This window comes from Mustela nigripes, chromosome 12 (assembly GCF_022355385.1).
Source record: "Mustela nigripes isolate SB6536 chromosome 12, MUSNIG.SB6536, whole genome shotgun sequence".
Lineage (NCBI taxonomy): Eukaryota > Metazoa > Chordata > Mammalia > Carnivora > Mustelidae > Mustela > Mustela nigripes.
Window position 1 is genome coordinate 5808219 of NC_081568.1, and position 17808 is coordinate 5826026.

Genomic DNA, 17808 nt, shown 5'->3' on the forward strand with positions numbered 1-17808 from the left:
CTGGGGGGGTCATCATCTTATTTCAAATATGAAAACTCTGGACACTTCTGCAGAAAACTGTGTACACACAGAAAATTTCATGGGTTTCTTGATTCTGAAACCCATTCGTGAATGCTTTTATTATCCTTCGGTTTAAGAAACCAGCCTTTAGAATGACACTGATTCCAGGTAAAGAAATTCAATATGTCTGGTTTTTAACGTGAGGAATTGGAAAAAAATAATCAGTAGAGACTTACTTAGGTACAGTGAATTTACACTTGCTCTAAAATATGATTTAAATTAAAATGTTATTTTGGGTGTTCTAAATAAGAAAAATCCAACTCAGTCTTGAATTTTTACAAACCCTTTCATATAATTCTCAGTAGCAGTGAATTAATTGCTTGTGTGTGTGTTTTTTTTTTTTCCCCAGAACACCTTCCTAAGCTCCAGCCCAGACCATATTCATGCGCGAGGTACTGATGTTTATTAGCGTACAACATCTTTAAAAAAAAAAAAAAAAAGCCAAAACATAGAGTATCTTTCTCCCAAAATGTGAATCTCTGGCTTCCACATCCTTATTACCCAGGGAAAATATACCTGATTTGTGGACAATAGCCGGCATGGTAAGGAATGGAGGAGGCGGGTGTTGGGACTCCCGTCCTGTGGGCGTGCAGAGAATGTAGAGTCTCCAGCAGCACAACCACATTGTGGTCCACAGCCACGTTTCCCCAGGTCGGGCTGCGAGTGCCTCGCGCCTCTACCTGCTGCCTTTACGGCCGTGCCAGGCCATCTCCACTGGGCACCAGAGGGGGCAGCGGGGAGATGAAAAGTTGTGTCAATCTTACGGAGTCTTAAAGCAAACAGGTCGTTGGAAACTTTTCTGAATATCACAAAACGGGGGCAGGAGAGGAGGAGCTTTTAAGTAGCAACAGAAGTCTTTCCCCTGAAAAGTAGAGGTAGAGGACAGCCCACAGGAAAAATCCTTCAGTTTAGGAAAAAGGCTGCATCTGGCCTGTATGCATTAGTCCTGATGCAGAGTTTAAAACTGACCTGTGTGTCTCTGCAGCTCAAACCTGTCGCACCCAGGGAAGCTTCGTTTCATTTTCAACATTGTGGAGTTTCTGTCTCACACCACAAAGGAGGTTCTGCGGAAGGGCGTGTGCACAGGCTGGCTGGCCGCGGTGGTCGCACCCGTTCTTCGTCCAGACATGCGAGTGTCCCGTGCTGAAGGCGGGAAAGCCCCGGCTCCAGAGGTACTGGGAGTGCACGGTTTGGGCGTTACTAGAATGACGCTGTTCGCCTAGTTAGGAAGAACGATGTGGTCTCCCCTGTGTTGCCCGTTACCATCAAGATTATTCAAAGGAAAATGTTTGTCCTACTTGAATTTTAAAATCTCTGTTGGAAAGTCGGGAAAACATTACTTTTTTCATTTACTATTTTTTTTTTATTTTTAATTCTTTTAAAGGTTTTATTTATTTATTTGACAGAGGGAGACAGAGATCACAAGCAGGCAGAGAGGCAGGCAGAGAGAGGGGAAGCAGGCTCCCTGCTGAGCAGAGAGCCCGGTTCAGGGCTCGATCCCAGGACCCTGAGAGGCAGAGGCTTAACCCACTGAGCCACCCCAGCGCCCCGTTCATTCACTATTAAAATCTGTGTGTTTCTCGAATATATAAAGTGTGAATTTTCCATAATACTCTTTTCTCCTTCCTCATCATATTCATAGAAAAGACAGTCTTTGGTTAATACTCTTGGAAGACTGAGCACAGGAAAAGAGCCAAGTAAAGACTGAAGTAAAGTCTGAAGGCCGGTGTTGAGAGACAACCTCGTCTTCTGTGTAGACCATACCATGTCCCAGGTGAATCCTTACTTGGCAGTCCGTTCACAACCAAAGAGTAACTTTGTCCTTCAGTTTAGGGTAGTAGGATTTTTGCCGTTTCTTCCCTTTTTGTCTTAGTGTGGTGTAGAATCCAAATTAGCGCTCTTCGTGTGAAGGCGTAATGAAGGGGAAGCACTTTTGAAACACGTAGGAGAAGCGTATTCCTTGATAATTCTCGAGTGAGTGAGTGACCAAACCGTGGACACATTTACATGCAGACTTAGTGCCATCCTTCATGCTTTGATACAGCACTTGGCAAATCTCACTCAGGACCACAGCGTAAGGAACAATTTAAAGTCCCTTCCTGCCCATAAGGATGGTTGAAATAAAACAAAACCTTTCAGGTGTTATCATGAAGTCGTCTTTTTCTGTGGTATTGAAAAAATGAACGTGTCGTCTGTAGCATTATCTTAGGACTGGTTTGGTTACTGTAAGTTATTGGAGTTGAAAAGTTCATGCCCTAAGGGGAAAGTAAGACTTCAGTATATGCCTGAGAGGGCTCATGGGAAGCTGCTGCTTGAAATTGCCCTTTTCCGTGGCATTTTCCCATAATGCATCAACAAAATATTAAGAACTTGAGACACTGTTCCTTTTTTGAAAAGAAACATTATGGTATGGACAGAAAAGTATTATGTCATTTTATGATCCTGTAAAAATGGATGCTCTCCAGAAAGTTCAAGAAATAGATCTACCCACGACCTATTGCAGACACCCGGCATGGGCGCCGTCCACGCATTCATTCTTTCCTTCCTGCTGCCTTTTCTCTTTTCTCCCTTTTAACAGATCTTCATCACAGACTGCCTACTCTTCAGGCACTGGAGGTCTGGGAATAAGGATACAATTTAAATTGGCGCTTACTGTCGTGCATAATTTATAGGAAGTGCGGAGAATGTTCACATTCACATGACCCACCCACACTCTCCTCCAGCTGGCGGATGTTGAGATACCCCATCCGTGGGAGGCTTAGGGCGCCCCCCCCCCCCCATGGTGTGCGGTCTGGCTGCGTCCCCTCTGAGCGGGAGCGCCGCACGCCTGCTGGTGGGGCTTGTTTTTCCTTTTTGACAGGAGGCTGGGCGGATGCGGGTCAGGGACGCCCCTGGGGCTTGGCTGCCAGTAGGAGGTACCTGGGCTGCAGAGCTGTAGCCCGCCTGTGGCCATTACGGCGACCAGGCAGAAAGAAGTGTTTGCTGTTGTCAGCATTTGAGGTGACTGCGGCGAGAGAGGGCCAGTCCTGGTCTCCGGACAGCCCCTGGAGCGCAGCCCCTGGAGCGCAGGCGGTGTGCTCTCGCCACCCGCTCCGGTCCGGCCCAGGGTCTCCTGCTCTGGTTTGCTTCATGGATCTTATTCCCAGTCATTTTACAGATAAATGTTTGATTATTGTCTCTTCCTCCCAGTAGAATGTAGGCCCACGAGGACAGGGTTTCTGTTCATTTCTGTATCTGTGGTGCGTGTCATACTGAGTACCGTCCGTGGGACTGGTAAGTGGTGGGTCAGTGAGACTTGTGTGAGACGAATGACAGTCTCATTGCAGAAGGCCAGCACTCCTCTCCCATCGCTCTGCCTGTTCTTTCCTGTCCATCCTGTCAAAATTCGAAAGGTTTTCTTTATGTTAAAGGTTAAAATGTGCACCATTACACTCAGAACAGATTCTGTGACTTGGTGTAACTCACTCATGGCGAAGTGACACGGGAACTGAAATATTTTTAGATGGATTCCTCGCACGTATCCCTAGCACATGGTTTAGGAGAAAAATCTTTTGAAATTTTAGCAAAAAGATTGTCTTTATCTGTGCGTGCTGCTTATTCCTCTGGTTTTGCACAAACACGTAACATTGAACTTAGATTAACAAACATGACACAGTCCTTCAGCATCTTTGGAGCGACCCCCTCAGTTTTCCTTCAGGTGCCAGTTTGCCCTTGAAGCGCTCACTCCATCTGGATGCTGGTCTTTGTTGCCCCCTTATGTGCAAACACAGAATCCCAGCTGCGGTTTGCCCGCACTTCTCCAGGGAGCACATGGAGGCTGCCTGCTAGGAGGTGTGTGCTTCTCACGGGCCTAGGAGAAGGACTTGTACCAGTGTCCTCCCTTGGAAATACGCTTGTGGTTTTTGAAGCACCTTTGATTTTGATGGAAAAGAAAAATTTGCGGGGTACCTGGGTGGCTCAGGGGGTTAAGCCTCTGCCATCGGCTCAGGTCATGATCTCAGGGTCCTGGGATCAAGCCCTGCATCTGGGTCTCTGCTCAGCAGGGAGCCTGTTTCCCCCTCTCTCTCTGCCTGCCTCTCTGCCTCCTTGTGATCTCTGTCTGTCAACTAACTAACTAACTAAATAAATCTTTAAAGAAAAAAAGAAGAAAGAAAAGAAAAATTTAGAAGATAGATTTTGTTTTTCTCTGTAATGACAGATGTGTTCATGGTTTCAGTAAGATTTAATGCTGCTGTTTTCTTTAGCAAAGATATCTTGGTTATATGCTTTTGCCTAGGTTTTCTTTCAGACTTATGAGCATTGGTTTAACATTCCAGATATCCATCTCTCCTCGAACAACCAATTTTTTCCACTTACCGAGTGACTCCTCTGCCCCCGTCATAATGGTGGGTCCGGGAACTGGCATAGCGCCCTTCATTGGTTTCCTGCAACACAGGTATGAGCTTTCTTTGACTGCTGAGAAAATGTATCCCTTGTGATCCTCAGTGGAAATATGGTAGCCTTTTTGTCTCTTTAGAGATTTTCTTTTAGATATCAGACTTCAGTTGTGAAGTTCTTATTTTAAAAAATTACTGTCGAATGTGTGATAGAATAGCATAATTTGTCACCATGGGAAAAGTAAGCGTGATGGCTTCCAGAGGTTTTGTTTTGTATTAGAACTTCCCTTTCTACTATAGCACTTTCTTTTCCCCCAGCTGCACTATAGTTTATAACGTATGTAGCTGGGGACAAATTTCAGACACATCTTTATGCTGTGATGATGTACAGGCTGTTCCTTAACTAGATAAATTTGCTACTAACAGAGATACAATTACACCAGAAGTTTCCAACTTAAACCCAAACATCAGTAGTTTTCAGCCGATTGCTATTCTAGAACTATATGACATAAAAGAAATCGTGCTTCTCTCCCTGTTTGTGAGATAATGAACAATTCTTCATGTGCCGGTCCACATTTAGTGGTGTAATAGCCTTTGGACAAGGTCTTTTTGTTGTTTTTATCCTTGGTTTTTTCCTTTAAGGAAGCAGAGAATAATGGCAGACATACTCAGCAAGTCTCCTTGCTGGGTCATTCCTGAAACCGTTCACGGCAAATAGTTCTACCGTTTAAAACCCTGGGCCACTTTCTCTTACATTGATTGAGAGTTAATTTTATTCATAAAGTTTCTGTTAATTTTTAATGTAGAAATTAGTGTAGGTTTCACACTGGGATATTTTGAATTATCCTCATAGATGTCGTACAGAGCTTGTAGGTGTCCGTAACCAACAGATGCACGTGCTTGTCCGGGTGTCTGCTGGGGCGCTTGGGTCCCTGTGAACAGGACGACGGTACCTCAGTGGCTAAACTCAACAGTGACGGTGAATCCTGTCTGGATTGGTTGGTGACGTTTCTGACCAATAGATGGGTTTTACATATTCTTTCTATCCTATCTCTGCTTTCTTTTCCACGTAGAGAGAAACTCCAAGAACAACATCCAGATGGGCACTTTGGAGCAATGTGGTTGTTTTTTGGCTGCCGACACAAAGATAGGGATTATTTATTCAGGTACTGTGTGATTCTGGTACTGGAGGACTCAGCAGCGGGCCTACAGTTCTCGTTTCGGACCTTGTAACCGTCAGTGACAAACCTTTCAGTGTCCCGTTACATGCTGTGTTTCAGGGAAGAGCTCAGACGTTTCCACCAGCGTGGAGTCCTAACTCACTTGAAGGTTTCCTTCTCAAGAGATGCTCCTGTTGGGGAGGAGGAAGCCCCGGTGAAGTACGTGCAGGACAACATCCGGCTTCACAGCGAGCAGGTGGCGAGGCTCCTTCTTCATGAGCGCGGCTGCATTTACGTGTGTGGGTACGTGGCCGTCACCCAGAGGCTGGGCAGACAAGGGCAGCTGATGGTGTTTACTGAATGGACCGGGACCATTAATCTAGACAGGGACGAGAGGTTTGATTCTTAAGTACTGGAATAGAAATACAAGTTCTGAAATGACTTTAATATACATTTCATAGCCGAGATGTTATCATTATCATGTAAATAGAAGTGAAATCGGCTCTTGCATTTCAGAGTACATGGTGCCGTATGGATACATGTTTTAGCCTCCAGAAGTTCTGTTTGGTGTGAAGATGCTACTTTAACTTGAAGTCTCAAGATTGATTTGTTGTATGCAAGAATACGTGATTTGTGCATTTGACCTGGCTAAGAAAACCGTGGCTTTGACTCTGAGAATGGAGATCTCAAGATTTTTTTTTAAGGCATAATTTGTATTGTCAAAATTGGCAGTAAGCGAGGAATCATTTTTATGTTAAGTTTTATATACTCTCTGAGGCAAGATCTGTTACGGAAACTCAAAATTGCCGTGAAAAATGAAAGTTTTAGAAACTTACCAACTTGTTTTAATGGAATTCAAAAATACTGTGTTAATTAAAAAGGTCTTTTGAGTAAGAAATAGCTCTTTTTAATTCTGACACATCCCAGGCATTTAGAAACTTATATACATCACCAAATTAGGTGTGGGTTTTTTTTTCTTTCTCTCTCTCTCTCTTTTTTTTTTTTTTTTTTTAAGATTTTATTTATTTGACAGAGAGAGAGATCACAAATAGGCAGAGCAGCAGGCAGAGAGAGAGGGGGAAGCAGTCTCCTCACTGGGCAGAGACCCCGATGCGGAACTTGATCCCAGGACCCTAAGATCGCAACCTGAGTTGAAGGCAGAGGCTTAACCACTGAGCCACCCAGGTGCCCCTTGTTTTGTTTTTAACTGTGATACAAAGAAGAAATACTGGTATATGACCTAGAATAGATATAAATATAATAGAAACAGGTTTTATAAAACAGAACTTTTTCTGTTTACTTCTCATGACATAGTATGATAATTTTTGTTTCATTGTTTTTTAAACACTGATTTTGCCTTCTCAGTTGACTTTATGACCTGTTCATGGATTTTTGACTCTCAGTTGAGAAACCCTACTTTAGGTTGATAAAGGGCATAGATTCTGGACGTTGTGCTGGTTTACATTTTCATTTAGCTTTTAAAGAAGTGTCTGACCTTCACTTTGTAGAGGATAGAGCTGTCAGTGTTGAAGAACTGGAGTTTTAAAGATTTATTTATTTATTTGAGAGCAAGAGCATGAGCACAAGTGGGGGGAGTGACAGAGGCAGAGGGAGAAGCAGACCCCCATCTGAACAGGGAGCTTGATGCAGGAATCGATACCAGGACTCTGGGATTGAGACCTGAGCCGAAGGCAGACGAATAACCGACTGAGCCCCCCAGGCACCCCCAGGCTGGAGTTTTAGATGTGCTAGACGTCTAACTAATAGAGGCACAGTCAGTTGTACAAATACATGAATAACTGGTAAATGACAGCTTGGGAACATGTCAAATGTCCCAACACATTAGCCCAGAAATTGCTTTACAATCCCTGGTGCTTTCATTCTTCTGTCTGTACAGTGGAGTTGATAGTGTTCATGGTGGTCAGTGGTGCGGGCTCGGAGGGAGGCCCCATGGCCCCCTAATGCAGACCAGCCCCTTGGAAGGAGTGAATTTGTCCCTGAGTCCAGGGGACACTCCCAAGCAGGGGAGCCTTATGCTCTGATAGTCCAGTAAGAAAACGGGGAGGGGGGGGCCTGGGTGGCTCAGTGGGTTAAAGCCTCTGCCTTCAGCTCAGGTCCTGGTCTCAGGGTCCTGAGATTGAGCCCCACTTCGGGCTCTCTGCTCAGTGTGGAGCCTGCTTCCTTCTCTCTCTCTGCCTGCCTCTCTACCTATTGCGATATCTCTCTCAAATAAATAAATAAATAATATCTTTTATAAAAAAAAAAAAAAAAAGGAAGACCGAGGGGCTGGTAGGTTTGGCTGCTGGCGGCTGCTGGTGCCTGGGGAGCAGCTGTGGGACTGGCTGCTTCGTCGTGCTTGAGGGGAAGCATGATGGAGGAAGTTGCAGTGGCCCCTGGAGACCCCCTTTTCAGGAAATGTCACTGTAAGGGACAGGACAAGCTCTCTTGCTGACATATTAGTGTCCTGTCCAGTTTTCGTCATTCCACAGCATTCGGTGCCTCCCGAGTGCTGTGGCCTGGCTCAGGTGTTGAGACAGCGAGGCCCGCCCCTGCCGGCAGGTCGCCCGCTCTCTGGCGGGAAAGTAGGCGCCATGGCGGGGCCGCAGGGGGACTCGGGGGCCCCTCCCCAGTCCTGTGAACGAGTGCGCTGAAACCCGTCAGCCCTGAGAGCCGGGCCCACAGCTGGGGTGGCGGAGATCACGTCTGTTGGTGATTGGACGCGTGTGTGTGCGCACAGTGTGTACATGAAGGCTTGTAGGCCTAAAAGCCTGTTGCCCTTGGGAACGCAGGTTCCGCGTGTGCCCGGGGGATGACGGGCGGGGATGACAGTGACGTGAGGAGCCAGGTCTGTGAGGTCCCTCCACACTATAACCGAAGACTCAGCTGCTCCTGGGACAGGACGCCTGTGAGGGGCTTTCAGCTGTGAATGACGGGGTCGGCTTTGCGGATTGGGTTGGTCCCTGGGGAGAGGCCTGACGGGTGACAGGCTGGGACACCTGTTGAGACGCTTCCCAGAGAACTGGAGGCCAGGCTGCGGGGTGGGGGAGTCAGTGGGAGTTAGATTTGTGAATTATGGAGGCTTTGGTAAAATTCTTGTTTTCTGAACAAACACAGATGCGGTTCTTTTTTCTAGAGATGCTAAGAATATGGCCAAAGACGTCAGTGACACCCTTGTGGAGATAATCAGCAAACAGGCTGGAGTTGAAAAGCTAGAAGCACTGAAAATGTTGGCTACTTTGAAAGAAGAAAAACGGTATCTTCAGGACATTTGGTCATAAAATCAAAAAATAAAGGAAGAGTACGATGCTTTTTTTGGCTGAAAGTAGTAAAAGACTGGCTGAAACAGACTTTCCATTTTTAAAATTAAAAATGAAAATTTTTGGAGCAGGTAGAGTGGAGCAGCCACCTTCCCGCGGCAGCAGCCTCCCGATCGGGTTTTCCCGCAGCGCTGGCTTCAGCCTGGAGGCCGCCTGAGCTGAGGGGCGGCCACCGTGTCCTAGAGAACATCACAGGTGCCGCCTCCGGGTCACAGGAGGCGTGTGATGAGGCTTCCTGGTGTGGATATGGGCACGCGCGCCCACCGCATAGATAGTTACAGCCTCTCAACTTCTGTTGCCAGTTTTTAAAATAAGGACAAAATAATTTATTTTTTAATGAACTCTCCCATAAAGAATGCCTATTAATGTATTGAAATGAACTCGGTACAGCGTATCTGATTACTTGTTCACCTGGACAGCGCCGGACGTGCGAGGGACAACGGTGTAAAGCCGTACTCGGTCAGCAGAGACCGCCCGCGTTCGAGCTCGAGTTCGAGTCCTGGGCTGCTGGCGACTGATCACCTCCGCTCTCCTGGCGCTGGGCAGTGGCGCCGGTCTCCAGGGCCAGCAGCCGTCGGCGCCCACGCAACCGTTCTGTCCCGTCCTGCGGCGTTCAGTCAGTAACATGGGATCCTTCCCGTTAGGTGACTGCGGGCTCCGTAAGGCTCTGAGCATGAGTGAGGAAGGAGAGGCCCAGCTGTGGTGTTCGGTGCCTTAAGTGCCTTTTGACCTAACGAGATTTTCAACTTACCATGGATTTATTGGGATGTAACTTCACTATAAGTTAAGGAAAATCTGTATAACCTTATCAAATGGTTATTTATTACCAAAGCTATATTTCTGATAAAATATTAAGGTAACGCTTAGAGATATTTTTAAAATGACTTTAGAAATGTGAAATATGATTTTTATCACAATTGATAATATCACAGTTTTAGAATTTAGGAAATTTGTACCCGGTGTATAGGTGCAAGGCAGTACATATTTTAGTAAAACTACAATCCCTCCTACTCTTCCTCTGTGCTCTTTTTGGCATATTTTTTTAGTTTTTCTACATTAATCCCATGATATAAAATTGTATCCTGGGCTTAAAATGCCTGCTTAAATTAGTATCTTTGTATTTTTAAAAGTTCTACCATTCTGAATATTTGCGTCCCTCCAAATTCCTACGTTCCAGTCCTAACCTCCATTACGATGACCTCAAGAGGTGGGGCCCCTGGGAGGTGCTTAGGTCATGAGCGGGGAGCCCTCCGGCCTGGGATCAGGGCCCTGATGGGAGGCCCCCCAGCGCTTGGGCTCCTTCTGCCCACCCCACCCACAGCCCACTCCTGGACTTCCAGCCTCCAGGACAGAGAGAAAGAAATCCTTATTTATGAGCCGCCACTGGCTGGTGTTTTATTACAAGCCGCCCAAATGGACTATGACAATTCCTAGTGACAGATTCTCTTAAAATTTGTCAGAACAGAAGACAGTGTAAAAGGGTATGATTAATTTTTCTAGGCTCTGGTGTATATTGGTTTTTTATTCAAGAGATTGGCATTTCAAAAACATCTACTTGTCAAAGGTTTCTGGTCATTTTGAAAAAATAACAGTGTTAAGATTTGATAAAGCTTTATGGCTGTTTAATGTCTAGTCATATGTCTTACATCTTGTAATGGAAACAGACCTACAAAGTAGAACATGTCAAGCAGATCTGGTTACAGACCTAATTCTATGCATATGCTGTGTACATCAGCCAAAGCAGATGAGATGAGAACATTCAAAAGGACAATGTTCTTCACTGGTAAGTGTCACAAAGTGGAACAAGAACTTGTGTTCACCTGCCGTGTTGTCTATGAACATGGCCCCAAAGCTGACCTGGAAAGAGAAACTGACAAATACGCCTTCCCAGTGGGTGCTGGCACCTGCCCTTAGCCGTCTCGTCTCCCTCCGGCAACCCCCTTACTTCCTTAGGCAGCGGTAGACGCCCAGCGTGCTTAGGTGTGCTTAGCGGCATTAGGTCTCTAGAAGGTCCACGGCCTGTCTTTCAAGGTGGTTTCGACTTTCCAGGGGCAGGATTATGTCCCTCTTACCACAGTGGGCTGGACACAGTGCTGCTGTAGGACCAAGCCTCAGGCACTCCCCGGGGTCCTCGCCAGGTAATCTGAGCTGTGTGTAGGGGTGGGGAGCGCCCCGCCTACCCAAACTCCCATCAGATCTTGAACACCACTGGTTCCACCAACAAGACATCCTTTCCAAACTCAGTCATTCCATCAAGCTGCTGTCGGACCCGTGGTTTTCAGTACCAATGCTGATCACCGAGGAGCTGGGCGGCCAGCTGTCTGCAATGTGGGTTTTTTTACTAGAGTGCTAACTATACCCAAGCGTTCTTTACTCTGCGTATCTGGGCCGAAGTATCCTGTACTGAGTCAGATAAGACAGGATTCCAATTTGACAGTTAAAAAACTAGTATATGCCACATCTGGAAAAAGAGTTCCCTCACTGCTTTCCAAGACACGTGATTGGAAATGGATTATGAGCTAGGCCATGGGGAAAACAGGTGCATAAAATAAGGCAAGTTCTCTGACCCTAGTGGAGTTAACACTAAGCTGTAGAAAGCAATCCACAAAGCACATAATAAGAACACAGGCCATTGACTCATGGCGTAGGAGGAAATACCAGATCACAGGGCATTTGGGACTGATTTAGACTACTAAATGAGTGTGGGGTACAGCTAAAACAGTACGCAGAGGGGGCGTTCCTGCATGCCACAGGTGGTCGAGAGTGCTTTGTCAAGTACTGCTCAGTACTGCGGGTACAGCCGTGAGCGAAACCAAGCCTCTGTTCTCAGGAAGCTCACGTTCGCAAGTGGAGAAGAGACCTGTCGGTGAGTAAGCGATGGCCTGGTTACATGCGTCTGAGGAGGTGGTCCAGGGTGCGGTGGGAAGGAGTATTCCAGGGGCCAGGCAACCTCGGGGGAGTCGGGGACAGTCTCACGGGAAAACTTGAACAAGAGAGCTGATGTGGGAAACAGGCAAAAAAAAAAAAAAAAAAAAAAATGTTCTTACTACTTACAGCCCATTGACAGGTCCTTGAAACAGGCTGAGTGATGTTCCTCCAGGAGCTCAGCTCCTCAAGGTTAATACCTTGCTAAGGGCAAAAGGCGATCTTGGCCAGACTCTCCAGGATCCCGTGAGTCTACTTTACTATATAAAAATTCCTTTGGGAACTTCCATTATTTCTACCCCCAAGATACATATTGGCAGTCACCCCCGAAGCATATGACCCATCGATAGACATCTGAAGGGTCTCCGTGATCTGGGAAACAAAGGCAGAAGAAAAACTTAAATGTCCTTATTACCTACAGCCCATTGACAAGTCCTTGAAGCAGGCAGAGTGACATTCCTCTAGGGACTCAACTTCGTTGATGTTGACCCTTTGCTATGGGCAAAAGGCAATCCTAGCCTGACCCCTGCCCCTCCCCCCCGCAAGATACATGTTGGCAATCACCCCCCAACCATATGACCCACCGATATACATCTGAAGGGTCTCATGACTTAGGGTTTTATCAGGTGGTAATAAATGACCTTTCCCCAACAATATCTAGCCCCCTCTGGTCCTGGAAAACTTGCTTCCAAAATTCCTTAGACTTGGGAAGTCTATCTCTAAACCCTAAGTCTATCCCTAACCCCCTCCCAACTTGAAAGTGTACAATCAGCCACTAATGACCCCGGTGCAGCTCTTTCTGCCAATCGGTGCTGTCCCTGTGCTTTAACCCCCACCACCTTTTTACACCAAATAAATAGTGCTTTTCTGGCCATTGGTTTCAAACCTTAACGTCTCTCCTACATTAGAGCCAGCCACTGTGGATTTCTTCAGGCTGAGGGGAAAAGACAAAGGCCTTGAGGACAGTGTCTGATCATGGGAGGAGCAGAGAAGGGGAGGTCTGATGGTGCATGCCTGGAGGTCATTGCAGATTAAGGCGTCTACCCTGAGCGTCCAGAGAGCCACTTGATGGAAGGAGTAATAGGATCTAGCTTCCACCCTGGAGCGCTTCCTCTGGCTGTCCTGGGGAAGCCAAGGATCAGAGCAGCAAAACCTCTTGGCAAGCTGACATGATGCAAACAAGGGGTCAGATCCTCGAATCAGACTCACGAGATCGATTGTACCTTTACTAACACCAGGTGTGTGCAGGTAATTTCAGGACACAGGTGAAGGGTGGAGAAATCTAGGACCCCCCTCCACTGCTCCCTTCTTCCTTCTCAGGTCCTTAGGTCCTGGCTGAGAGTTAACATATCCATAAATCACAGAGGGGGCATCCCTCATACAAAAGGAGTTATTTAGGTCACGAAATGTCTTCATTTTACATGAGAAAAATCACACAGTGAATGTAACACTTTCTGGAAAGCCAAGCCTCATAAATTTTCCATCCTAGGTTTACTTATAGTGTGCGTGCTGGACACCCTGAGTACACCCTGCACAAAGAATTTAGTAATTGCATTAAGAGTATGAAACAATCCAAGGAAAAGAAAGAATGTTAAGCAAACCCATCCATATGCTGTTTAGAAGAGACAAGCTCTACTTTATGTTTAAAAGCTTGGAATGGGACATGCCACGCACACAAGAAAGCAGATGCACTTAATATAAACAGGAAACTTAAAGCAAGAAATGCTAGTAGAGATATTTTCATGGTGATTAGAGTTAATAAGGAAGACAGGAAAAATCCCAAGTATGCATTAATAACAAAACTCCAAAATACATACATTTGTCAGAAAAGCTAAGAGGAAGAAAAGCCAAATCTAAAATCCCAATTGGGAAATGCAATACACCATTCTTAGTAGCGGAAAGCACAAGCAGACAAAGCAGTAAACATTTAGATTTTTAGCAACAAAACCAATGGGACTGGTAGACATAGAGAGCATTCTGACACCGACCCCTTCCGAACTTCTGTTCTACTTTACACTGAGTCTCTGCCAGAGTTGACCAACTTCCAGAAAGATGGAGACCATACAGTGGACTTTCTAAGAATCGAAAGTCAGTATCTAAATGAAACTAGAAAACTCCCCAACCATTAAAAAATAAGTAACACACCACTCCCAAGTAAAAAAAAAAATCACAAAGGGATTTAGAAATTATTTTGAAGAAGAAAAAGGGACATACCAAATTTGTAGTTTGCGGCTTGATCAGTGCTCTGGGTCTCCATGGGTGGATCTGAATTCTTATTAAAAAAAATCTTAGGCTGGAGCGCCTGGGTGGCTCAGTGGGTTAAAGCCTCTGCCTTCAGCCTAGGTCATGATCCCAGGGTCCTGGGATCGAGCCCCGCATCGGGCTCTCTGCTCAGCAGGGAGCCTGCCTCCTCCTCCTCTCTCTCTCTCTGCCTACTTGTGATCTCTGTCTGTCAAGTAAATAAATAAAATCTTAAAAAAAAAAAAATCTTAGGGACGCCTGATTGGCTCAGTTGGTTAAGCGACTGCCTTTGGCTCAGCGTCCTGGGATTGAGTCCCACATCAGGCTCCTTGCTCTGCAGGGAGCCTGCTTCACCCTCTGCCACTCTGTCTGCCTTGTGCTCACTCTCTCTGTCTCTCTGACAAATAAATAATTAAAATCTTTTAAAAAAACCCCAAAACCTTAAAAGTCAATGATTTAAACTCATATATTGGGAAGTTAGAACATGATCAGGAAATGAAACACCAAGAATATGGAAGGATATTTCGAAGGTGAGAGAAGAACAGAATAGGAAAAAAGGGCACAATAGAAAAAATAATCAGAAAGCCAAAGTAAATTGTTCAGGATTTCCCCAGCTTTACTGAGGTATAATTAACAAATAAATTTGTATGTATTTAAGCGTACAGTGTGATGTACTGTGCGAAGCGATCACATTTACAAAGGGTACCAAGGTTACGAAGGGGAACGCGCTTTTCTCCTCACATGCTTACCACTGTGTGTGAGTGAGATGAGAACACTTCATTCTTTTAGCACCTTCAAGGGTACGCTGCCACATTCTTGACAGTCACCACACAACGTGTGAGAGTCCCCAGACCCTATTCATCTTCTAACTGGAGACTTTGAATCTTTGACCAGCGTCTCCCCATTTCCTCACTCTCCAGCTCCTCCCCGACAATCCCCATCCCACTCTCTATTTATATGATTTTGACCTTCTGGGTTACGTTAGATTCCACATATGAGTGACACGTGTCTTTCCTTGCTTACTTCAGGCTTACTTCACTTAGCTGCATGTCCTCTGTGTATATTCATGTCACAAAAGGCAGGATTTCCTTCTTTCTCGTGGCTGAATAATATTCCCTTGTATAGATTTGGTAAAGATAAACCGAGGCATAGTGAAAGTTCCAAGATTTTATTTGAACAAAAATCAGTTCAAATCGGACAGCACCAAAACAGAAGTCGTTAGGAGTGCTCCCCAGGATGGAGCTAGGCTTTTCCAGAAATGCTTTTCCAGAAAAGACAGGGAAGCAAAGCGAGGACATTATTGGGTTGGCTATGGCTTCAGGCGCTGCATTATTTGGGATAGCCTGGCTGCCTGTGATTGGCTGTCCTTCGATTTTCATTTCTTAACCCCGAGGCATTACAGACCATTTCCCCAAAGAGCCCCAATTCCTTTTATTAGAGAGCCCTGACGACCACTGATCTCTTTTCAATACTTCTCATTTTGCCTTTTTCCAGACTGTGATATGATTAGAATTATACAACATGTGGCTTTTTGGGTAAGTCGCCTTTCATCTAACGAAACGGCTTTAAGGTGCCTCCATGTGGCTCCGTGAATCGGTATTGAGTCCCACTTTATCACCAAGCAGCATTCTGTTGTGGGAATGCATGACTGCTCACTCATTTGCTGACTGAAGGGAATCTTCTGTGTAAACACAAGACTTTAGTTCACTTGCAGAAACACACAGGAGTGGGATTTCTGGGTCAAATATTCAGTTTTCATTTTATTTTCCTTTTTTAGAAACACAATCGTAGGAAACTGCAGAGCTGTCTTCCAACGCGGCTGTCTCATTTTGCATTCCCACCAGCAAGGAGCGAACGCTCCTGCATTTATTCTGAGAGCAGACTGGTCGGAGCTCAGCGCTGTTAGATCTCGCTGTGGGTGCCCTCCAGGCCCCCAGCCGCACAGTGACGGATTGCTGCATTTAAGCAGGGAATGCAAAACTTGACGTGGCAGCAATAGTCACTAGAAACACAAAGAAGCAGAACTTGGGTTCCTTCAGTGCTGTTCGTCTCTATGACCATTTGAAGTTGTGCTTCCTGGTGGCTCTTTTCAACCTTTGGAAAACAATCATTTATTCCTTTCCACCTCTTTATGTAAGTGGCCAATGCTCTCAGATAGAGGTAGAATCATGAAAAGGCTCCCCCTGCCGGAAACATGTGCTCATTACGAGGCTCCCCACAGAGCACAGGCCAAGGTTGAGGTCGGCCTGCACCTTGCAAGGGCGCCGCAACCTGAACATGGAGAGGCCGGGAGAGGTGCCCCTTCGATTTTGTTCTCTGCTCTACGCCATGTTTTCTCCGAGCCATCTTTTTTTCTGATGTGAAATTTTAAATCAAGTAAATCAGATAAAAAATATTTACAAATATCCAGAACTGACCCTAAAAATCAGAGCGAAACACAAGCTTTGAAATCGTTCCTCGAAGATCAGCGCACAGTCCCGCCAGAGAAACCCATTAACTCTGCAACCAAAACCAGAAGCAGATGGAAATTTACACAGAAAGAAAAGAATCAGATTTCAAGGCAGAATGTCGGGGGAAAGGAGAGAAGGTGTTGGCCTCGCGATGGCAGAAGGAACGGCGGGGCTTATTTGAATAGCTTTATTAATGTCCCCAAGAACAGGCCACTTCTCCTAAAGTGACAGCTTCAATATTCTCAGTGTCTGTCAACCTTCAGCCGTATTCTCAGGTTCTTTTGGATGTTTTCCCTTAATAGAAATCGATGGTGAGGGGGCGCCTGGCTGGCTCAGTGGGTTAAAGCCTCTGCCTTCGGCTCAGGTCATGATCTCAGGGTCCTGGGATCGAGCCCCGTGTCAGGCTCTCTGCTCAGCAGGGAGTCTGCTTCCTCCCTCTCTGCCTGCCTCTCTGCCTACTTGTGATATTGATATCTGTCAAATAAATAAAATCTTAAAAAAAAAGAAAAGAAAAAGAAAAAAAGAAATCGATGGTGAGGTTTCTGGGGCAGGTATCTTCGGGGAAATGCTTCAACGGCAGAGACATCGGAAGGCTGTTAGAATCAACCCCGAAGAAACAGAGATACCAACACTATTGCCGCTTCTGGAAATTATTGTGAAACGTGATTTGTATAAATCTCTGACAAACTCACGCTTGTACTGGAGACTTGTCCTAACAATTCACATGTCTGTTCCCTCATGTGAAAAAAGATTTTTTTCAAAATTAGAATTTAGAAAGTATTTTTTGTTAGCTATGGGTGAGGAGGCAGGACAAATCTTATTTTATGTCTGTTGAACATGAATGTGCTAAAACGCTAATTTTGACAAATACATAGAACTTAAGGATTGAAACTAGACATGGCGGTGTAGTTCATTCAGGTGTTAGACCAATATGTAGCTACAAGTCTCCCTTGTTTTTCAAAAAAAATATATTAGCGTCTTAGTGTATTTTGTATTATAATATTTATTTTACCTTCTTTTTAATTGGCACAATTACATACACATATCAAATTCAATAAAGGGGAATTTTCTCTGTGTTTCTTGCCTGCTATTATTATTATGTGTTTCATTAACGTAATTACTGCTGGAAATAATTTGCACAGAGGAGGTGGGATCTGCTCCGGGTGTGAAACGTGCTAGGTAGGTCACTGCTGGCCCAAAGCGTGGTTTCAGAAAGAGGGTGCGGCCTGGGGTCATAAGAATAAAAAACACAGCGTTCTGAGGCAAGGGGTTTCTATCA

The 17808-nt window shown here is 45.5% G+C and overlaps 1 protein-coding gene across 9 annotated transcripts in view; it reads left to right on the forward strand.

Moving 5' to 3' along the window:
• The window catches only part of MTRR (5-methyltetrahydrofolate-homocysteine methyltransferase reductase), a 31687-nt gene extending 21142 nt beyond the window's left edge, over positions 1-10545 (forward strand). For 8 of the 9 annotated variants that reach the window (XM_059416867.1, XM_059416868.1, XM_059416869.1 and 5 more), the window contains 6 exons: positions 410-452; positions 1046-1232; positions 4377-4495; positions 5510-5602; positions 5717-5899; positions 8730-10545. In XM_059416867.1, coding sequence (XP_059272850.1) covers positions 410-452; positions 1046-1232; positions 4377-4495; positions 5510-5602; positions 5717-5899; positions 8730-8874 — 770 coding nt within the window. In that variant the 3' untranslated portion in view covers positions 8875-10545. The remainder of the gene's footprint in view (positions 1-409; positions 453-1045; positions 1233-4376; positions 4496-5509; positions 5603-5716; positions 5900-8729) is intronic. The other variant, XM_059416871.1, reaches the window with a different exon arrangement.
• The last annotated feature ends 7263 nt before the right edge of the window (positions 10546-17808 follow it).